The 23,907-nt window shown below is 39.1% G+C and overlaps 2 protein-coding genes across 22 annotated transcripts in view; one reads left to right on the forward strand and one right to left on the reverse strand.

Annotated features, from left to right (window-relative positions):
• The window catches only part of GPR171 (G protein-coupled receptor 171), a 6,698-nt gene extending 3,215 nt beyond the window's left edge, over nt 1-3,483 (forward strand). The window contains exon 2 of the mRNA XM_007086306.3: nt 1,988-3,483. Within this exon, the coding sequence (XP_007086368.1) occupies nt 2,048-3,007 (960 nt within the window). The 5' untranslated portion in view covers nt 1,988-2,047 and the 3' untranslated portion in view covers nt 3,008-3,483. The remainder of the gene's footprint in view (nt 1-1,987) is intronic.
• MED12L (mediator complex subunit 12L) overlaps nt 1-23,907 on the reverse strand; it is a 333,827-nt gene that overhangs the window by 222,565 nt on the left and 87,355 nt on the right. For 18 of the 21 annotated variants that reach the window (XM_042956829.1, XM_042956814.1, XM_042956813.1 and 15 more), the window contains 5 exons: nt 16,063-16,194; nt 12,224-12,350; nt 9,756-9,970; nt 8,321-8,425; nt 7,028-7,204 (listed from right to left, as the gene is read on the reverse strand). In XM_042956829.1, the coding sequence (XP_042812763.1) occupies nt 7,028-7,204; nt 8,321-8,425; nt 9,756-9,970; nt 12,224-12,350; nt 16,063-16,194 (756 nt within the window). The remainder of the gene's footprint in view (nt 1-7,027; nt 7,205-8,320; nt 8,426-9,755; nt 9,971-12,223; nt 12,351-16,062; nt 16,195-23,907) is intronic. The other 3 variants (XM_042956820.1, XM_042956821.1, XM_042956830.1) reach the window with 1 other exon arrangement.

Here is a 23,907-nt window from a genome sequence, read left to right on the forward strand (position 1 = left end):
CCCAAATGGTTTAACTTGCACTTATCAACCTCCAATTGTTCCAGGAGGAGGAACAATTCCCTCCAGGAATGTGGAGGGAATACGTCATGATTTCAGCATTATCAGTGTCAATCACAATGGTCCTAAGAACATGTCCTACACTTTTCAAACCCTACAATGAAAGAAAAAAGAAAACACTCAAGTATGATAGATGTTTTCATGCTAACATAACTGAGCTTCTTCTTGAAAATTCTGTAACCAATGATCATATATTCTTGTTCTAGAAGTCTTTAAAGCTTTTAATGCATTGTCTAATTTCTCAAAAACACTGACAAATGGGCGCCTGGATGGCTTAATAGGTTAAGCATCTGACTTCTGCTCAGGTCATGATCTCGCAGTCCATGAGTTCGAGCCCTGTATCAGGCTCTATGCTGACAGCTCAGAGCCTGGAGCCTGGAGCCTGCTTCTGATTCTGTGTCTCCCTCTCTCTCTGCCTCTCCCCCGCTCATGCTCTGTCTCTGTCTCAAGAATAAACAAACATTAAAAATAATTTTTTAAAAAAAGCACTGACACAGAAACATCCATACAAGCACGGTTTAATAGAACTAGGACACAAACCAGAAAGATACTTTAGAATGATCTAGTACCTGCATTACAAAAGCAAAAATAAACAGGAGAAATTAATTTTAATAACATACTTAACCTAATACATCAAAAATACCATTTCAACATATGCTTAATATAAAAATATTGAGATTTTATTAACTGTACTATTTGTATACAATAGTGAAATTTTACTACTTGTAATGTTTTTTATAATATCTCCTAAAACATCTTTAAAACCCAGTGTGTATTTTGCATTCACAGCACATGTCAATCTGAAATGGCCATGTTTCAAGTGCTCAATAGTCCCATGTGGCTACATAGTGGACATCACAAGGTCTATGTCATTAGGAAACTGAGTGAGGGAAAAGCAAGGAGTAAGCATCAATTCAAGACCAGACTCTAACCCTTCAACTCTTTCTGCTAAAAAGAAAAATGAAATGCAATTTTGACTGTGAAAATGTTCTAGTAGATGACACAACGAAGGGCCTACTTTCAAAGTAACTCCCTCTAAATTTCAGTACAATTTTCTGTCACCCATTACTTCCCCTGTCAGCCTACATTCCTCCAGCATGAAGAGCTCTTGTCAATTTACGAAAAAAGCAGGCCAGGAAGCTCAGTGAAACCTCTCCAGGCTCAGCCACAACCGAACAATGTTACCTTCATTTCCTTTCTTTGTTTCTCAGAATTTCAGTTCACTTACCTCCTCCGCAAACTAACTTCCAACGCAACTGGTAGCAAAAGAACTACCGGAATACAAAAGTGTGATGTCAAAAATATCCCTTCTAGGGGCGCCTGACCGGCTTGATTGGTAAAGTGAACAACTCTTGATCTCAGGGTTGTGAGTTTGAGCCCCATGTTGGGTGTCGAAGTTACTTAAAAATAAAATCTTAAGGGATGCCTGGGCAGCTCAGTCAGTTAAGAGACTGACTCTGTATTTCGGCTCAGGTCATGATCTCGCAGTTCATGAGTTGTAGCCCACCACCCCCACCCCACAGGGCTCCATACTGGCAATGCAGAGCCTGCTTGGGATTCTCTCTTTATCCCTCTCTCTGCCCCTCCCTTGCTTGTGCTCCCAGTCAGTCACGCTCGCTTGCTTTCTGAAAATAAATAAACTTAAATCATTAGTCTCTTTATGAAAATAAATAAAAATAAATTCTTAACGAAAATCCCTTCTAGAAGCAAACATACATGGCAATTCCAAAATCATGAAATCACACCATGGAAAACCCAGGCTTCCTCACAATCTCAGACGTTCCCACCAGTCACACAATCTAGTAAGTTCACCAATAAAATTTCCTATAAGAATTAGAAAAATTGTAACCTAGCATTGTGAATATAGATGTTTTAACAGAAAATAGTCACTAATTTTAATTACTAACGTCCCTACCATTTTTTTAAACAGATTCTTCGGATTTTTTTTTTTTTTTTTTTTTTTGAAGAGTCATCCTTCCTTTCCCTCAAGATGACAAACAGTTCTCTCTTCTGCCCAGTTTACACAGGTCTGGAGCCGTTCACCTATTTTTTTTATTTAGTTTTTCTTGTTGGAATTATCGGAAGTGGTTTTGCAACCTGGGCTTTCATACAGAACAACACAAATCACAGGTGTGTAAGCATATACTTAATTAACTTGCTTACAGCTGATTTCCTGCTCACTCTGGCATTACCAGTGAAAATCGTTGTTGACTTGGGTGTGGCACCCTGGAAGCTGAAGATATTTCACTGCCAAGTGACAGCCTGCCTCATCTACATTAATATGTACTTATCAATTATCTTCTTAGCATTTGTCAGTATTGATCGTTGTCTTCAGTTGACGTACAGCTCTAAGATTTATCGGATACAAGAACCTGGATTTGCCAAAATGATATCGACCGTGGTGTGGCTAATGGTCCTTCTTATAATGGTGCCCAACATGATAATTCCCATCAAAGACATTGAGGAGAAGCCAAATGTGGGATGCATGGAATTCAAAAAGGAGTTTGGAAGAAACTGGCATTTGCTGACCAATTTCATATGTGTAGCAATATTTTTAAATTTCTCAGCCATCATTTTAATATCTAACTGCCTTGTAATTCGACAACTCTACAGAAACAAAGATAATGAAAATTATCTATATGTGAAAAGGGCCCTCATCAACATACTTTTAGTGACTACAGGCTACATCATATGCTTTGTTCCGTATCACATTGTCCGAATCCCATACACCCTCAGCCAGACAGAAGTAATATCTGACTGCCCAACCAGGATTTCACTCTTCAAAGCCAAAGAGGCCACGCTGCTCCTGGCAGTGTCCAACCTGTGTTTTGATCCTATCCTGTACTACCATCTTTCAAAAGCATTCCGCCTAAAAGTAACCAAGACTTTTGCTTCACATAAGGAGACCAAGACTCCAAAAGAAAAATCAAGTGGTGAGAGCAGTGCATAAAATATGGGATTTTTCATGCTATCACTTCCTGTCTCAGTGACAGTAAGTATTGGGAAAGAGAAGGGATAGCCTAAGTAAAAGACAGCTACCATATGTGGCCTGCTTTACTCAGAAACTGTTTCTAAATGTAAATCGAGCAGCACCCTTGTGGTGCTTAAACCACGTTCATACAAAACCAAAACAAAAAACCTAAAAAGTACTGCTGAACCAACACAACACCTTGCATTATCCTTGAAACCTAAAAAAGTTTTATGACACAGACTCAAGAGTCATTCATGAAGTATCCATTTGAATATTGGGAACTGACTTCTTGATAGAAATATGCAAAATGATCTCCATGTAAGATGCCAGAAAGCCCTTTGGCAACACGATTTAAAACCATTTAGATCATACTAAATAAAATCCAGCTGATCTTTACATGAAACCACTTGTGCCTGATTTATTTTTAGTCCATCATCCAACTTACTACTCCAATTTTTAAGATCTAATGGTTTTTCTAAAACAATAACTAAAACTGTTTATTTTGAAAAAGGCTTGAAAATACATGGATAGTTTTCGATGTACTATATATACTCATATTCTCATAGATTATAAAGATTTTCTAATGTTAGCGATGACAACTTCAGTGACTTCTTATTTTCATTTTGTAGTAACATGAAATATTACCCTATAACATTTCCAAGCACGGTGTTAAACTATACTAACTGCTGAAACTACTGTTTTGGAACTAGAAACTCACATCAAAGGTACGGAAAAACAGCACTAGTCAAATGGCCTTAAAATAGACATGCCAGATCCACATAGCAAGGCCTTCTTAGGAACACAACACGTGCTGGGCTGACTGGTGCCAGGTCTGAGACTGACCCCACGTGGGGCCAACAGTTTAAAGAATGGGTGACTCTAGCTCTCAGGGTCACAATCCTTAGATCAAATTCTCTAGACTGCAAGTAATGCAGAAAGAATTCAATAGATGGTATTAAATAAAAGATTTAGGAAAAAGAAGATTGAAAAGTTTAGATAACCAGACTTGAGACTATGTGGGGTTTTTTCTCATTTCAAGAGCAAAAGCCCAACTTTTACAACAATTACAACAATTGGTAATACATTTGTACTAGCTGTGGTGATTAATAAATGGTGTTCCTGGCAGCACTCTCGAGAGACAGAGAGCTCGCCCACTCTCACATCTCAAAAGTGTACTTTCGCTTTAATAAACTTTCCCATTTATGTTAAAAACAAAAACAAAAAAAGAAAGAAAGAAATGGTGTTCCTGGAAGCTAACAAAACAGGTTTCATTCCGGGGCTATTTTTAGTACCGCATTGAGAGGAATTATTTTCTGAAGCTTGAACCCAAGACAATTCCTTTGTACAATTTCAATATTCCCGGATTTTGAAGAGAATAATAAATGAGAAAATGCACAAAAGAAAATGTCTGTTACCTTTCTAACATGGTAAGTGCTGGACAAATTCTAGTTAGCTAGTGGTAATGACAGAACCCCGCACTGCATCACCTATCTGACATAAGGTGTAAAGGACACAATTATGTTACAGGCTGGTAGAATGGTGATACACTAAAACTTGTCCTTGTCAATAGTCTAACAACATGTTGTTACTGACAGGCAGATCAAGACATCATTCATATAGTCCTACATACAACTACTAGATTCTTTTCCTGAATCTTTTAGTCAAGGCCCTAGGAGTCTTCTCTCCTTGGTCGTCACTCACTAGGGCCACATCTTCAAGATTGGGGGCTGGAGGGAGGAGGCACACAATTTTTTTTTTCCCCAGCACATTCTTATATTTTCATCACATGCATAATAAGTTAGTCAAACTTTCCCTTTTTATTAAGAAAGAGAACCAGACTCTGTACAGCATTCCTAATGTCAATCTCATATTAGCATATATGTTCATTTTCCCCTTACTAATATTTTATTCTAAATGACACAGTAAAGGGAAGTCTAGGGCAACTGGTGATGGAAAGCTATTAATAAACTGTATCCAATGATATTAATTTTCTAGCAGTTCTTGTATGAATGCATTACAGTTGAATTCTATCATAATCCATCATGAGAGACGTAATCACTGGAAATCATTCATGCTCCTTCCTCTAAGGAAGTGGACAGTCTTTAGAATGTTACATGGTGGGAATGACTGTGCAGCCAAGGATTACATGAACAACAGAATAAAGATGTCCATGTGTGGGTAGTGTCCTGCACACCCAGATGCAAGGAAGAGGAAGGCCAGCAAAGCTCCACTTACCCAAGAGAGAAACATAGAATCTTCAACTAGTTTCAGCCATTTTCATCATTTTGTCATATCTGCTCTATTACCCCTCGCCCTTATATTTAACTTTTTTAGTTTGGAATACTTTAAGATTTATAGAAAAGGTACACAGATGGTACAGAAAGTTCCCATATACCTTTCATGCAGTTTGCCCTAACGTTAATGCCTCATGTAACCATGATACGTTTGCCAAAAGTAGGAAATTAACATTGGTGCATTAACGGTTAACCAAACTCCAGACTTCCATATACTGCCTAACCCCACTCTTGACTCCCAACTATTTTTAAAGCAAATTCCAGGCACTGTAATAGTTCATCCATAAACTCTTCAGGACACATCTCTAAACTATCAGGCCACCCCTTCTATTGTTCTAAATGAACAGTGAGATTATTCCATTATGTTGAAAATGAGTGATGTATACAGGTAACAGCTAAAAAATGTATTCAGCCAGTGATGTGCAAGAAAGAATTGTGGCAACTTTTGACATAGCTCTGGACAGAAAAATTGTAATAAAAATATATATAGGTGTAGTGATTTTGAAAGTTCCAAAATAACAACAAAAATTAAAAATTAAACTATTTAGGGGTGCCTGGGTGGCTCAGTTGGTTAAGCATCCAACTTTGGCTCAGGTCATGATCTCGAAATTCCTGAGCTGAAGCTTTGCCTCAGGCTCTGTGCTGACAATGCAGAGCCTGCTTGGGATTCTCTCTCTCTCTTTGTCTCTGCCGCTCCCCCACTTACACATGTGGTGTCTCTCTCTCTCTCTCTCTCTCTCAAAATAAACTTAAAAAAAAAAAAAATGTTTAGTTTGCAGATCAAAATTCCTCAAAGGTATCCAGAAGATAACAGTATACATTCCTCAAAATTACACTTTTTAAAATAATAATAATAATTATTATTATTATTATTATTATTAGTGCTCAATGAAAGAATGACTCACTAACATTTCACTTAAAATTCCAGGAGAAAAAACAGTAATTTAAGAATATAAACACATTTAGATTTGGGCCCAATTTTTATGAATATCAAGAAACCGATGTTGTTCCCCTTCAGCAAAATGCATATCACAAGTTCTGAGTCCAACACTAAATTTCCCAAGTATTTCTCATATGCTATCAATTCTTAAATTCAACAGATCAAAACCCAAGTCCATGTCATATACAACCTCTTCTATGAAGCCTTAACCCATTTCTCAATCAGATGTTCTCTCTCCCCTTTAATACTTATTCTCTGAGAGTGGAAGAGACCCAAGAATGTCAAATGGTTTATCTTCCAGAGGGCACATGTGGTTTCACTCAATCACTGCACTCATTTTAGTGTTGATCATTTTATATGTGTCTCCCTCCTATCTTATTCATCTTTCCTATGCCCCCATTCTCATTCATCTGTATGATACCACAAGTACCTAGCACAATACAACGCACATAAGAGCTACTAATAAATGAAGTTTCAAAAAATAGAAAAACACATTTAGACATCATTTGCAGTGACTCAAATGCTCTTGATAAAAGGATAGTAACCTAGAAAATTCCATTAAATCTAGCTAGCCAGTAGTATCACATCACAAATTTAAACTACATCCGTATGTATGCTATACAATTGTAATTGTAACAAAAGAAGCAGTAAATGCAAAAACTCACCTCCTTTCATATGTGTTATAGAGACACACAATGGAATAATCAATGGCTAATGATCCCATAATGGAACAATCAGGGTGCCAACTGATGGGCAATGACTTACCAGAGGTATGGGGAAATGTGTTGCATACTGCAGGTGCCGCAGAAGGTCATAATTAGATGGAAAAATCAGCTCCCTGGGTTTTTCTCTCTTAAGCAACTTCTCACCATTAACCGACATTCTTCTGCCCAAGGAAGGGTTGGCATTCTCACAGGATTCTCCAGGCATGGGAGAAAAAATCTAAGTCATGTAAAACAAATGTTGGAGATTGTAAATGAAAGAGAGCAACACAACACAGCGCTACATGCCAGAACTTCACACACACGACATTCATACACTATCTTTTCCTTATTTAAACACTAAGAAAATATATAAATAAATTTTGTTAATTTCCACAAAATTCGTATTCAGACCCAAAGGAGACCATCAACATCATGCCCCATTTTGCAGATAAGAAAGTGACAACCACACACATGTAAGAACTGTTCAGAGCTGCACTCTCCAGAGGGCCAGAGTTAACATTGGACTTCAAGGTTAAATGTTTCCTCATAAGGCTAAATCTCCCACAAAAACATACACAAAGAAATAATTAACAACACTAATGAATAACAGTGGGGCGCCTCTGTGGATCAGTTGGTTATGGTTAAGTGTCTGACTCTTGATTTCACCTCAGGTCATGATCCCACAGTTGGTGAGTTCAAGCCCCACATCAGACTTGGCTCAGACAGAGCTGAGCCTGCTTGGGATTCTCTCTCTCTCTCCTTCTCTCTCTGCTCCTCCCTCAGTCTCTCACTTGTGTGCACACACTCTCTCTCTCTCAAAATAAATAAGTTTAAAAAATAAACTAATGAATAATAAAGCCTTTAGTATATACCTCAAACAGTATGATTTTTCATAAAGGACCTCATTTGGATCCATGAGGAAGAAAATACTATAACCATACTGAGATATGGTTGAAGAAGTATAACAAGTCCAGAGCCAGGAAAACTATTATTTAGAAACTGAACACATACATAGCAAGTCAACAAGGACTGTCACGATGAAACTACTATCTTCATGTATTCCTCAGAGACAATGGTCTCAAATGAACAAAAGAGAAAAGACAGTCAACCAGGAGGACAGAGTGTTATAATTCACAAAGGAGGCGATGCAGCCAAAACTAAGAATGAGCTGAAATGAGACAATCACAAGATGAGTAACTGTACACTAGAAAGGAGTATGGAATGAGCACATTTACATCACAAGTACACAGGTCATTCCAGGACATGGGTCAAGGAACAGAAGGATGGAGACAAGCTGGGGTGCAGGCGGGGAGGAGGGGTTAATAGTCAATAAGAATTTGAAGGTTGAACCTACTGGAAACTCCGAACCAAAGTCAGTTTTAAAGTCATTCTTGTCTACTTCATCAAAAATATTAGTAGTTCCTGAGTCAATGCCCATATGCGCCATAATAGTCTGTTCCTGATAATTGCCAGAGAAAGAAAGTTGCACTGTAAATTTTGTAGTTCATTACAAACTAAAGCTAAACTATGACAATGATTTTTTAACCATCCTATGTCTTTTCTCTCCCTAGATTCTACTTTTCCCAAAAAAGAGAAGGAAGTTTTAAGACATTCACTGTTTTTGCAAAGTCACATTCTTTATCCTCATGATAAAAAAAAAGATTTAACTTCCATGATACTTGAAGGAAAAAGCACACAAACTTCCTAATTAAAAATCAAATTGGCCATAACGTCCCTTCTTTGGGCTATTTCCAGTCACATGCTCACCAACTGTACTTAGAAAAATCTAAGAGTATACCCAAGATACAAGATACCTGGACATCCAAGAATAGAAAAGAAAAAGCAGAAACATAGATGAAGCATCAACAGGTACAGTAACTTTAGTTTTTAGCCTTTAAACTTCTACTGTGGTCAAATTCGGAAACAATGGTGTTTACATTAAGGAAATGATTTTTTTTTTTAATTCCTGCACCATTTGATCACCAAATCTTAAGAGCACAAACTATGAATTCACACATGCAATTCTAACATCAGGTCTTTACAAGGATAACCACAGTTTTAAAAACACCATAATATTTTCATTATGCTTAAATTCCCACAGAACCAATTTGAGGCTTGATTTTAAGGAACTGTCACAATCTCTCACCATTTTCTACTCTTTCTCATCACCACCTTCATGTTTTCTGCCTTGAAAACTTCTTTAAGTATCTGGAATGATGTCCAAAACACCAGAAACCGGCAGAAAATGATAAAAGTCATACTCACAGTATTATAAAATAATTTGTTGAAAAAAAAAAAATTCCGCAACATTTGAGAGATAAAGTTGTTAATTTAAATGAAAATATGTGTTAATGATTAAAACAGAATTTCCCATTTTGTATCGAAGACAGAAACAATGAATGAATTGGGGTTAAAGATGCTCCTTCTAATGGGACCAAAACAAGTCTGATTTTAAGTCACAACATTCAAGGAAACTGGGATTTAGAAACACATAAAATTGGAAGTATTTAATTCCTGTCCAGTAAAAAAATGTTACAGACTGTCAAACCTTTTCATTAATAGTTTTAGAGTATCCAAAAGAAACTTCTGGAATATATCAATTATAATCCAATGTTGTTTTTTGTTTTTTTTTTTTTTCTCCACAAGTTTGGGGTAGAGATAAACAAGTTCTGTAATGGGAGAACACAAGTAAAATGTAATCACCCTTCCACCACCAAACAATCCTTGTGAAACTAGTTGCCCAGCTGAGTGTGGTTTTCGGGTTTCAGGCACCACTCCCAGGGGCATACCTCCATTTTCATGTCATGGTCCTTTGGATAGTGCTCATCTACATTTTCTCCTGCTGGCGATCGCGGCCGAGTTGAGGCGCTGACTGACAAGTCTCCCCGAGATATGAGGGTACACATGTACGCATCATGGGAGAAGACATCGTGTCGGATGAACTCACAGAAGAGCAGCACCAAATTCACAAATTCGACTTTTTCACATTCACTGTTTGGATCCGCTATAAAGAAACAAATCAAGAATTCAGTCTCCCTGACCTGGCAGGAAAAAAACAAACAAACAAACAAACAAAAAACAAACAAACAAAAAAAACCACCAAACAGGAAGGCTTAACAATATTCCCATACATTTTTTTTTTTTTTTAACACAGTGAAACATTTATTGGAAAATTTACTATGATACAGAAGCAGTTGTGCAAAACTGGCACGGAGGTTTTGATTGTCCCCCTGTAATTAAAAAACAATATCCGATGTGCTAAGCTCAAGTTCAAATTTAAAGATAGTGGTCCTTGGCAAATGAATAACCATTCAATTAATACAAACACAAAATTTCAGGTACACATGGGGTGGGCGGGAGGGAAGCAGAGCTAAACTGCTTTCCTCTGGTTTTACTACTAAAACAGCTCATGACTTTTTATAGCTTGAGGGTGTCTATATATTCGTGACGTGTGTGCACACTTTTTCAAAAACTTCACAACGTAACAACTGAAAAGGTACCTGAAAATAATAGTGAGTGGGATCTACTGGAAAAAAAAGGGAAGATGGAATAAAAAAGAAGGGCATAAAGATGGAGCTCTGCAGTCTTGCTCAATTCATAGCCAGTCTATTTAACTCACGTGATAATATTGCAGCTGCATTCTACAACTTTGTACCCTCGACAGAGACTAAAAAAGGTTAAGAACAATCCTTCAGCACTCAGTCTGTGGTGCCATCGCACTCACAAACACCAACAAAGACAAACAAAATCTAGGCAACATGAAGCTCGCTCCCTAAAACTGAAGCCTAAGCATTTGCTGCCGTCCACCTCCGAAGTCAATGACAAACAACAACGACAGAAGAGAAGCACAGCTTTCTCTGACAGCAGGAAACCAGATCTAGAACAAGCAAAGGCACAGGAGAAAGGTCTTCCCAAAGAACCAACAGGAGTGAGGACAGGATAAGGGGCACGAAGGGCAAATGTGTATCTTTCTCCCCCAGAATACAAGATAAGTTAGAGAAGCTAACATCCATTCCCGGCGATCTATTTTCTACTCTCCAGGATCTCTTCCGTCCCTGCATTTTTCTGCTTCCTTTTCCATGTTTCACTGTTGCCCCCTACTTCCCAACCACCAGTATCTCTCTGGCTCTTGCTCTCCCTCTAGCCCACAACAGCCACCAACTAACTAAAGGAACCTCAGCCCAAAGTATCATTCAACCCAAACCAAGGACTTTCTGAGAGGAATGGAAAGTAGTACTGTTTCTTGTTGTTTTACCTCCTTCTTCACCAAAAACCTGTCCTTCCCACCCCTACCACATTTCCATGTGCCATTTTTTTTGTTTCATAACTATCCATCCTAAGACCCTCCCCACTGTACTTTGTCACACAAAAGCCTCAGAATAAGATCAAGCCCTCTTAACATGCATAAACAATTTTTTTAAGTGTGCACTTACTGTATAAACCCACTGGGTTTGTAATTCCCAAACCCTCAACTCCCCATGAACAACAGAATAAAAGATAGAAGAATGGGAGATGATAGGGCACCTAGGTGCCTCAGTTGATGAAATGCCTGACTCTTGATTTTGACTCAGGTCGTGATCTCAAAGTTCGTGAGATGAAGCCTCACATATCAAGCTCTGCACTGAGAGCGTGAAGCCGGCTTAGGATTCTATCTCTCCTCCTCTCTCTGCCCCTCCCCACCTCTCAAAAATAAATAAACTTTAAAAAATAAAAAATAAATTAAAAAAAAAAAGGAAGAATGGGAGTTGACAGAACAACCGATATAGTGTAGGCAAGCAGCCAACCATATGTACAAATTATTTCCTTGTATCAAGGACTTGGATATAAAGTACTTTTATTTTCTTATTAGAAACGTAGAAAATCAGATTATTTTGAAAACTAAGCAAAAACAGAAAATTCGTAATCACAATAGTGATTAGATAGCGAAACATCACAAGACCATAGTTCCTCTTGTTTGGTAAGAAAGATCTAGAAAGGGAAAACTAGACCACCAAATATTAATTAGACAATGAGGGGACTCATTTTTAAATTTTTGAAACTCTAGAAATTTTTAAATCTTTGAAGCTCACTTGATTTTAAAACTGCAAAGAAGTCTCCATTAAAAACACGCAACAAAATTTTGCACAGTAAGATATACATTATATTCAGCACCAAGAACTTTCGATTATGATATAAGCTAGGAAAAAAAAAGAAGCATTAATTCCCCAAAACTGGTCAATTTCTTGTTTAAGATCTAGAAGCAAAGAACTTTACTTACATAATGAGGGGGCCTGTGTATCTAAAAACCTTAGTAGCACATTCTGGAAAACAGGCAAACTAGATCCAGCAAGAGAGGCTGAAGAAATGGACTCCTTCTCATCCAAGACCTCTGATTCACCACATCTCTAAGATTAAAAATAAACAATCATAGTTAATTTTGGAGGACAATGTAGTCACAATGGATCATGAATTTGTCAGTTTTTTATTAACAGTTAAATTCTCAGAAAAAACATGCAGAATTAATTGAGATTAATTCTCAATTAATTCTCAATTGTACTTTATTTGAGGACTATGCATCACAGGTAAATATAATTTCTGAAAGTGAGGGACAACTAGGGACACCTAGGTGGCTCAGCTGGTTAAGGGTCTGACTTCAGCTCAGGTCATGACCTCATGGTTCCTGGGTTTGAGCCCACATGGGTCTCTGTGCTGACAGCGCAGAGCCTGGAGCCTGCTTCAGATTCTGTGTCTCCCTCTCTCTCTACTCCTTCCCCACTCACACACTGTCTTTCAAAGATAAATAAACATTAAAAAATTTTTAAATGAAAGTGAGGGACAACTACCCCCAGATCAACTGAAATGATTCCCAAGGACACCCATGAAAAATAGTATTGATGTAAATTACAAAGTCTGCACCACGTGGTATAAATACCTACTGAAAACACAGCATAGTACAATAAGCTACTCGTTATCCCTATGCAAAACTGCTAAAATAATTTGGGGCTGTCATTTTTAAACAGCTCATATAGTTAACTGTATATACCCCCTCTGAGAAACATTTGGGCACGTATACTGAGTTTAATATTTTTGTGTTTGTTTTCACTAGTAGAGTGTATTTACGATTGTCTTTGGGGAGTGTTGGGAAGTGTGGTGTCAAATGACAGAGCTAGGAGAACTCCTCTGATACATTTCTTTCACTCATCACATCACCAATTAAGATCTCTTAGAACCCGTGGAATCTCCATAGTTCAAGAAACCTATCTAAGGAAGCTCCCTAACTTCTGCATCCAAGACAGAACTTACTAGAAGACCAGAAAAGAAACCGTTGAAAGAGAATCAGAACCTGTTTTCTATTCTTTTCAATATCCCTTCAACCTTCCCACTTTCATTATCTATTCCTTAATATATTATTTCATTAAGATATTACTTCTCTAATCCATCCTCTCTTCACCAAATTCTGAAACTGGTGATGTTCAATAGATACAAATTATCTTTTTTTTTTTAATGTTTATTTTTGAGAAATTGCAAAAGAGACAGAGTGCAAGCAGGGGAGGGGCAGAGAGAGAGGGAGACACAGAATCTGAAGCAGGCTCCACGCTCTGAGCTGTCAGCACAGAGCTCAATTAGGGGCCCAAACTCACAAACCATGAGATCATGACCTGAGCCAAAGTCGGATGTTTAACCAACTGAGCCACCTAGACAACCCTAGCAATCAATTATCTTAAACATCTCTGAAAGAATACATTCTTTAGATGTGGATACATTTACACCTATTAAAATTACAAAGTAATCTGTGGAAGCCTCTTCTGAAAGCAACTGTGTGTGCGTGTGCACACATGTATATGCTCATTCTAGAACACGTTGGAATAAGGGTAAACTAAATTTGACAAATTCAACCTCAGTTACTCAAGTCTGACCATTGCAATTCACTGTAGAAAAGTCCGTCTATTCATAGAAAAAAGCAATGAAACACCTTCCCTAATCTGCACGTTGTAAAATGGGCCATGAGTTTCACACCTCAACATCAGTATCTTCAAGCCCCAGCATGAACAATGTGATCCTTTATATTTAGTGAACAGTGCTTTCCCAGCAAGAGGAGAGAAATGTCCATGGAAATATTCTTCCTATTTCAGCTTCACAGGATATAGCACTATTATCAGTAAGAGAGAGCCAGCTAAGTTCTCATCTGTTCATACAACACCTTTAGAGCATCTGCTGTGCACTGAACACTGTTCTGGGTGCCAAGGACAAGACAGTGAACAGGGTGGGCAAGGTCCTTATGGTCAAGCTTACATTGTAGAAGGTGATAGGCTGGCTTTTAAATAATAAGCCAATGAAACAGAGTGATATGAGAAACAGAGTGAAACAGAGTGATATGAGAAAGCGTGCCTGAGGGTGGGTGACAGAGGATCTTCCTGAGGAGATGACAGGTGTTGAGGCAGGAATGCTAGAAAGAGACACTTCCTGCAAGAGGAAGGGCAGAAAGGAACTGGCCATGTAGAACTCGGGGAGCAGGGTGCCACCCAGGAGGATCAGTGGGACAAAGTCCCCAAAGCAGAAGCTGGTTTGGTGTGCTGGAGCCACAGGACAGCCAAGGTGGCTGCAGCTGTGACCCAGGGGAGAAATGCACAAAATGAGGTGGGAAACGCAGGCCGGGGAGGCCAGTGCAAGGCTCTGTGGACGCAGTAAGGAGCCATCAGAAGTCTGAGTAAGGGAACAACATGATCTGCTTCCAGGCTGCAAAGACTGCTCTGGCTGCTGTGAAGAACAAGGCGGAGGACGAGCCAAGGAGCCCAGAGGAGATGCCGATGCAGCAGGGGCGGGGGGGTGGCGCTCAGACCACATGCATGGCTTCTCCTGGCTGTCCCTCCAGATCTCACTGGCAGATAAGAAGACTCGCTTAAATTTTTTCCCCTTCAGCACAAGCTAATGTTTGTCAAGTTAGCTTTGGTTTTTTTTTCCCCCTTTATAATCTACTTCCGAGGCTTTAATTGCTCTCTCTGGGACCAGAATATAATCTCAAAACTAACACAAATTGGTATCTGTAATCTGAAAATCAGAACTGCCCCAAAGAAATGTTTCCAGATCGACCAAAATATTACATGGCTTTAAAATTCACAAAAGTTGGGACACCTGATGGCTCAGTCAGTTAAGCATCAACTTTGGCTCAGGTTATAATCTCACTATTCGTGAGTTCGAGCCCCGTATCAGGCTCTGCGCTGACAGCTCGGAGCCTGGAGCCTGCTTCAGATTCTGTCTCTCCCTCTCTCTCTGTCCCTACCCTACTTGCACTCTGTCTCCCTCTCTCTGAAAAATAAAAATAAAAATAAAAAAAATTAACAAAAGTTGGTGTATATTATATATATTTGTGTGTGTGTATACATATAAATGTATATATGTGCATGTGTATCTTAACCTCATCAAGGGAGATGTCTTTGTTCTAAATCAGGTGTTAAAGTTTTATTTTAAAAGATACAATTTCAGGGTGGATCAGTCAGTTAAGCATCTGACCCAATTTCAACTCAGGTCATCATCTCACAGTTCGTGGGATCGAGCCCCACATTGGGCTCTGCACTGATAGTGCAGAGCCAGCTTGGGACTCTCTGTCTACCCCACCCACCCCCCCCCCCAAATAAATAAACACTAAAATAAATAAATAAAAGATACAATTTTAGGGGCACCTAAGTGGCTCAGTCAGTTGAGCACCTGACTTGATTTCAGCTCAGGTCATGATCCCAGGGTCATGGGATTGAGCTCTGCATCGGGCTCCACACTGATTCTCACTCTCTCTCTTCCCCTCAGCTCCTCTCCTCTGCTCACTCACTCATTAAAATTTATATTAAAAAAAAAAAAAAGGCAAAAAAAAAAAAAAAAAAAAGATACAGTTTTAAACTAGTCCAGAATACAAATTATTGGTTTCATCAACTTAGAGGGATCTTGTATGTAGTCTGTAGGTGAAAGTACAAACATTCTCCCTTTTTCCTTGAAGAGGGAAAAAAAATTTTTAAAAAGCATAAGGAGTATTAAAAAAAACAAAACAAAACAAAAAAAGAATCTTCCCCAGAACAGTTATTTTTAAATGATGGCATCTGACAACAGAAAGAAAAGTGAACCTACCTCTGCTTCGATTTCCGCCTGCCTCTTCTCCAAGAGTTTTGCCACAGCCATGGCCCTGTGCTTGCCTGACCGTTTGCAGCTCACCGCCCATTCACACAGCAAGGTCACCACAGCTTCATCATTGGGGGCGACCTACAACCAAGAGAAGAGGGCAGCAGCCATGTGACATGCAGCATTCACCCAAGGACGGGATGCAAGCCCTGGCACGTTTAAAGCTTTAAAGCTTTCTCGTATTTTAGTACAGTCATTTTAGAAAGCGTTCCTAAATCGTTTTCAGTTCAAGTATAAAGAGTAACACTTCAGTGACAAGGAAGGAAACCAGTTACTGGAACAGTCGAATCCGGGATGACTTCAAGAGAATTCGTGTCTCCTTGTATATGCCTTCATTGACACAGGACCGTAACCTAGCTCCACTGATCCTCCAGAACATCAAAGCCAGGAGGAAAGGAAACGGACCACTGAAAGTCAAGAGCAGAGGTTACCAATGCCAAGCACCCCCTCCACCGTTTACCCTCTCCCACTTTCACACTCACAGCCTCCCTCAGTACCTAATCCTAACATGCCAGTTTATCACACCACCCACTCCAACAAGGCTGGAATGCTAACCAAAGACTCACTGCATTAGAAAAGATAAACATGAAAAATGACACCCATGCATCAAAAAGGAACAAAAATTAATGCAGACACGGCTAATGGGGGATAGTATATCCTGGGTCTACGTAAGGCTCAGCACCGCCACAGGAACTACGCGCTGTTGTTACCAAGGCCTAGAAATGGGTACCACAGACTGAGGATCACAGGGACTTATGTTACATGAATTAGGGACAGGCAGGAGGAAGCAAGTTGGGAAGATGAACCATCCTTTTGTGCAACCTTTCAGAGGATCCAAGCCAACCAATGAAATATCAATTTCAAGTGTCTAATATTTGTGCAATTCTACAAACACTATGCCAGAAGAGTTAAATAATTGCAGTATTGGCATCACGTGTTACGTGAGAAGTTCTTAACTTTAGAATCCATAAGCTCGGGGCGCCTGGGTGGCTCAGTCGGTTGGGCGACCGACTTCGGCTCAGGTCATGATCTCGCAGTCGTGAGTTCGAGCCCCGCATCGGGCTCTGTGCTGACAGCTCAGAGTCTGGAGCCTGTTTCGGATTCTGTGTCTCCCTCTCTCTCTGACCCTCCCCTGTTCATGCTCTGTCTCTGTCTCAAAAATAAATAAATGTAAAAAAAAAAAAATTTTTTTTTAAAAGAATCCATAAGCTCAATTAAGATTCGAATAGCTATAAACACACTCCCAGGAAAAATATGCATACATACACTCACATAAACCTAGCACAATTTTTCAGAAAGTCATGGACTCTGAGAAGAAACGCAAGAATCCCAGGATAAGAATCCCTAGTCAGATGGTAGATATTACCCCACAATTCAGATCATGAAGATCAGTTTATTACAAGATTCTTAGTCATCTACCCTAACTTTGGCTAAACCCATGTTGACTCATACCAAAGAAATATTATCTAGGACAGATCTCAAAAGCATCTCTCAGTCTCTTCATTTAACACAAGAGAAATAATTCAATTAAAATATATCAAGATTGAACATAACATTTAAAAAAGAAAGCAAACTAGAGGGAATGTCTGCCTGGATTCAGTCTAGTCCAGAGAAAAGTAAAAATATCAAAATAAATTCAGTGAAGCACCACATGCTTACATTTCAATTATTGAGAAAAGGGGTTACCAAAAAATAACTCCCATCAGTTTTTAATAAATCAATCTAGTCAGTAATGTGCATCATATCCACATTTATAAAGTTTTAAAATTTTCTTCTGCATCATTAAAATAAGATGAAAATATGCTACAAAAGAATAAATGACTCACCTAAGTAGCAGGCTCTGCTTGACCTAGAGATGCACAGGATTGTACACATAAAGGAAAACACTTTTTTAAAAAAAAATTTTTTTTAATGTTTATTTTTGAGAGAGACAGAGACAGAATGCGAGTGGGTTACGGGCACAGAGAGAGGGAGACACAGAATCTGAAGCAGGCTCCAGGCTCGGAGCTGTCGGCACAGAGCCCGACGCGGGGCTTGAACTCACAAGCTGTGAGATCATGACCTAAGCCAAAGTCGGAGGCTTAACCAACTGAGCCACCCAGGCGCCCCAGGAAAACACTTCTTTTTAACACATTCACATATGACTGCTGGTTTGGGGTAATGTGCTAAAAAATAAGCCCCAGGAAGGAGTTAATTCACTTGCAAAAGCACTTATTAAGTACCCACGGTAAGCAGTGAGGAAACAAAAATTTTTAAAGATCTGGCTCCTGTTCTCAAAAAGTTCACCTTCTAGAAAAAAAAAAAAAAAAAGCAGAAAAGACAGCTGTATCAAAGCTACAAAACCTGAGACCTGGCTGCCTCAGTCAGAAGAGCTGTGACTCTTAACCTCGAGGTTGTGAGTTCAAGCCCCACAATGGATGTGGAGGTTAGGTAAATAAATAAGTAGGTAAATAAACATTTTTTTAAAAAAATGTTTTGACAACACAAAGGAGGAAGTAATTAGGTCCGGCTGTCTGCACCTTCCATTATCTCATAGGCAATGAGCATCTGTCAGTCTCACCTTACAGACATCTGAGATCCTAAGTTGGAGACAGAAGGGCCTTCAGTCTGCCTGCCAGAGCTGTGGTCTCAACTTGTAATTTTTAGGAATTAAGTGAATAGTGTGCTAAGAAAATCCAAGGATTTAGGTTTTTGAAATATAAAATTTTATTACAGAAACTTTCTTGTACTCCCATCAATTACACCTATAATCTATTTTCAACCAGTAAGTATTTTCCGATACTGGCCAGATTCAATGAGTGCCAAGTCCACTCCTTTTGGAATGTCCAATAGACTGCCAAATAATGCCAGTCTTTCCAGGAGGTTCTGGGCCTATTTAAAAAAAAAACAGTAGGATGTTACAAAAGATGTTTTACTACCAACTTCTAAGAAGATCATCCTGGAAAATCAGGTCACATTATACCAATTTGAAAGCACACTGTCCCTGCTATATGAATAATTATATACTTATGTATTTGGGGCATACTATACTTCATTAGTTCTTCATTATTAAGAAATTATTAGTTATAAGATACATTCTGATAATTTTATTTTTCAAGATAATTTCCCACTCAAAACTCTCCCTCCACCCCCCTACTAATTATTATGAAGTTTTGGTTCTCATTTTAAGTGGTTTTTAACAAGAAGCCTTTTCTAGATTCCACTATCAAAAAAAAAAAAAAAAAAAAGGGAGGATATTCTGCCTATTTAACCACCAGTTCCTGGGTATATCCCATTAGACACACTCAACGTGCATACAAAGAAACATCTATGGCTCATGTTCCTGACACGCAGATCCTCGCACCCTGCCCCTAACTGCTCTGCATCAATCAACTTTTAGAAAATTAGAAAATCGTTCCCATTTGTCTGCCAGATGCTATCTTACAAATTAATTCAAATAACTGTCAATAGGACATCATGATTTTAAATATGTAAATTGAAACACATTCTCACCCTACCAACAAATCTCTAAAAATATTAAGCTCCATTCCTTTCAAATAATAATTGTTTGCTAAGTGCAATTTAATAAATATTACTTTAACACACAATAACTCAAAGGCAAAAACTTGGGGAAATTTAGGAGTTCAAGATATGAACTACAGTCCCTGCCTTCAACGAAATGGCAATTAAGTGGGACAGACATAAATGAATACAAATAATCTGGATGCACGAAAAAGGAAAATTATCTCAGAAAGTCAACATTTAACAGGAGCAGAGGCAGAAGACTGAGGGGAATTATTAAATACTTCCTTTTAGAAAGTGGCTTTCAGGAAGAATCTTGCATAAGGAGTTAAATTTCAAAACAGAGATTAACAAAAGGAGAAACAAATATGTGGGAGATAGAATAAGGTCCCCCACCCCCAAAGATATCCATATCCCAAAGCCAGGACATGTGAGTACGTTATCCTAAAGGATCAAAGGGACTCTGTGGCTCCAGGAGTTGAGAGGAGGAATTACCCCAGATTATTGTGTGGAACCAATGTAATCACAGAAGTGCTTTCCAGGGAAAGAGAGGCTGGGTAACAGGAGGACACAGATTCTCCCCTAGAGCCTCCCTAGGAATGCAGCCTGAAGGACAGGCTGATTAGGGCCCAGTACGATCATTACCTCCACAACTCAAGAGAATAAATTTGGGTTGTTTTCAGCCACTAAATTTCTGATAACACACTACAGCAGCAAATAGGAAATTACTTCAAAGCAGTTTTAAACAAGCACATAAAAAGTGGCAAACACAGGTGTAGTTCAAGGATTTAGAGCAGAGGACTACTGGTTAGTTAGCAAATATAGGAAGGCTACATACAGTTAAAAATCTAGGAGGGGCGCCTGGGTGGCTTAGTCAGTTAAGAGTCTCACTTCAGCCCAGGTCATGGTCTCGCGGCTCGTGAGTTGGAGCCCCACGTCAGGCCCTGCCTGTGCTGACAGCTCAGAGCCTGGAGCCTGCTTGGGATTCTGTGTCTCCCTCTCTCTCTCTGCCCCTCCCACGCTCACGCTCTGTCTCTCTCTCAAAAATAAACGTTAAAAAACAAAAATTTTTTTTTCATCTGGGAAAAAAGCCACACTGAAAAAGAGTACCATGAGACAGGCAGCAGTCTCATTCATTCATTTACTTAATCAATAAATATGTCCTGAATACCTACCACTGCTAGCCCCTTTTCTAGGCACTAGATATAGTCTCACATGCTACTTTTTAGGAATAAAACTTGGCAATTCCCTTAGAAGGTAATTCCTACTGTCTCACAACAGTCTTAAAAATGTTCAGATCATTTGCTCCAATTATTCTGAGAATATAACCCAAGGAAATGATCTTCAAGTACAAACATATGAGGGCCTAGTTATCAGTGAAGCATGATACCACAACAATCCCCCATTCTAGCCCCAGCAACCAACAGATTCCCTCTGAAATGTGGAGACACATAACAGATCAAATCAGAGCAAACAGGGTAAGCTTACAGGAAAGAAAGGTCCACAGGGAGGGTTCAGAGCCAAGACAGTTTGTCTTTAGCAAAGAAACTATGGGAATTTTTACAGTGGTTGCTTGGTTTGTATTTCTGTTTTTCTGCAAAGTGATATTTTGATATCTAATTAAAGATGTATAAATATGGAAGGCAGACTGGAGAGGCCTGTTCCTGAACCAAGGAAGGGGAAGTCAAAGATGCATGATTACTGGTAAGGCTCGAATCCCCTCCAACAGCATTGTCCCCTCTCAGAGAAGGTCATCTCCCCTCCAGCCCACCCTTCTTCCAGGAGAAGCACCCCTACTTCTTCTAGGGTGACTGCTCCTCCTCCTGCCCCAGAAGATTCAAGGAGGGGCACCCCATCCTCTCAGTTTTATTGCACATTCTGGATTGGGGTCTTCAATAGGCCATGAAAATTTCAGGCAATTTTTTGGTCACAAGGGGGAAAAAAAAAATCACTCCATCAGGTACTCATCAGGTACACCACTCTGTGCTCAATCTTTTATAAAGCATTCTGGATACTAAGAGACTAGCCCTGACCAGATGAAACTCTGTCTATTCTGACCAAAAATCTATTTTTCAGAATAAGTTTTCTGTAGTACACATTGATTATTCTAGTCGTTACTAAAGTGTTAGCACTTATAACTGACCAAAGCAGACACAACAAAAATCGAAAATTGAAAGTTCTTGACCTTAAATATAAATCTTTTCAGACACTTCTAAATGAAAATTTAAAACATAAAATAACATAGTATGGACTTAATCACTCTGAAAATCACAAAGATATCTTGGAAAATTTACAGGTGATAATGTAGATAATTAACATTTATTGAGTGCTTACTCAACTTACAGTCAGGCAGTGCAGTGTGTTTCGGGAATTATTTCCTTTAATCTTTCCTACCTATTAGCTAGTTATTATTTTTATCACCATTTTACAAATCAGGAACCCAAGGCAAAGAGATGTTAAATAGCTTGTGCAAGATCACTCAGCTAATTAATAAAACTCTTGCCACAACGTAAATCTTGGAAAATGAACTAAGTTAAGTGCAGCAACACAGTGTGTCAAAGGAACTCGGGAAGTCACCTTGACCTTGCTCCAACAGTATACAATGGCCTTCTGTGTGAGCTCCAAGCTTCTCTGGGCTCTTCTTCCTCCACTCCTGATGCTTAGAAAATCATAATATTCTGCTCTCTTGTGCTATAGTATCACTTCCATGTAACATGCATCTTTCACAACATGGCTTCATGGTTATTAGATCTCCAGCTACTGGTTTCAAATATCCATTAGGAAAAGGAGAGAGACCTCTGAGAGGTACTACAGGAAAGTCCTTTACCACTTCGAACACCATAAAGGAGAGTTAGAGTCTTCAGGGGCAGTAACAGACAGCTTTTCATAATGGTACTTGGTAATAGAGAATAAGACTTTAACAGTCCATAGCACGCACCCCCCAGGCGACAACCACACAGAGACAAACAGGACACAGAAGAATGAGTGAGTGAGTGAGAGAAAGATAGAGAGAGAGAAAGTGAGCCACAGCACATAAAGGCCAGAAAAAAAAGCACCAAACCAGGGCATCAAGAATCTGAATTCTAGCCATGGCATAAATTAAAACATGTTAATCATGGCCAGAATAATACTAACAGTTGTAAATTTCCAGCCACAGGTAGTAGCAGAAGTAATAATTGAAAATATTTACTGAGCGGGCAGTGGGTGTTTCACACACGTCATCTCTAATCTCAACAACAAACTCTGAAGTAGGTGGCGCTACTCCCATCTGACAGATAAGAAAACTGGGGTGAAGACGGCCAACACAGATCTAAAATGGCAGAGCTAGGAAGCCTAATTCCAGAGTCCATTCTTTCTGCCACTCCTGTCATCACTGAATCAAGATCCCTGTGAGGACAAGCAGCACCGCGGTTACCTGGGAATCTCTCAGGTGGCGCTCTCTCTCACACACACACACACACACACACACACACACACACACACACACACACACACACGAAGCCTGCTGCCCAGCTGCACTCCAACCAGCCACTGCCACCCACTGTTCCAGCCAGACTTCTACCTCTCTAGAGATAAGCCAGACTTGTCATTGAACGGACATGCAGAAAATGAAATCACAGGAATGAATTACCAAAGACTTTGTTCCTCCTCTAATAATACTTGCTAGACCAGATGCTCTTGTAAGTCAAAGATTTGTCTTTTGCATGGTTTTGTTTTCAGCATCTACCACAGTGTCTGGCACATAGTAGATTCAACAGTTATTTGTCATCATAGAGGAAAAGCAACTCTGTATAACATGAAACCCAATGCAAACAAGGTTAAGATGAGGGCAGACAATGGTGGGAGGAGTTTATTTTGTTCCCCTCCCCCAACCTACACACGTACTTACTTACTATGGTAAAAGTATCTGACAATCTACCAGCTGGTTAAGTGTGAAGTATCAGAAGTATTTTCATTCCTAAATTAATGAGTCAAGGATGCTGGTCCCAACATTATTATTTAGCATCATTCTGAAAGATTTAGCCAATGGGAAGAAGGAATAAACATTTGAAAGGATATGGCAACATTACTAGAGTTTGCATAGAATGATTATCTCCCCCTACCAACCCAGTGAACTAGAAAACTTTATTAGATTAAAAGACTGAGTATCATGACTAGAACAAAAACAAGCAAAAAGCAACAGACAATATTAAGCCGTGAGGGAAGAAAATCCTGCAGAATAGTTTGCAGAACATAATCCATTTATGTCCTCTGACCTTTTACTAAGCATTCATGTATATGTACACAAATGCC

Source organism: Panthera tigris, chromosome C2 (assembly GCF_018350195.1).
Source record: "Panthera tigris isolate Pti1 chromosome C2, P.tigris_Pti1_mat1.1, whole genome shotgun sequence".
NCBI lineage: Eukaryota > Metazoa > Chordata > Mammalia > Carnivora > Felidae > Panthera > Panthera tigris.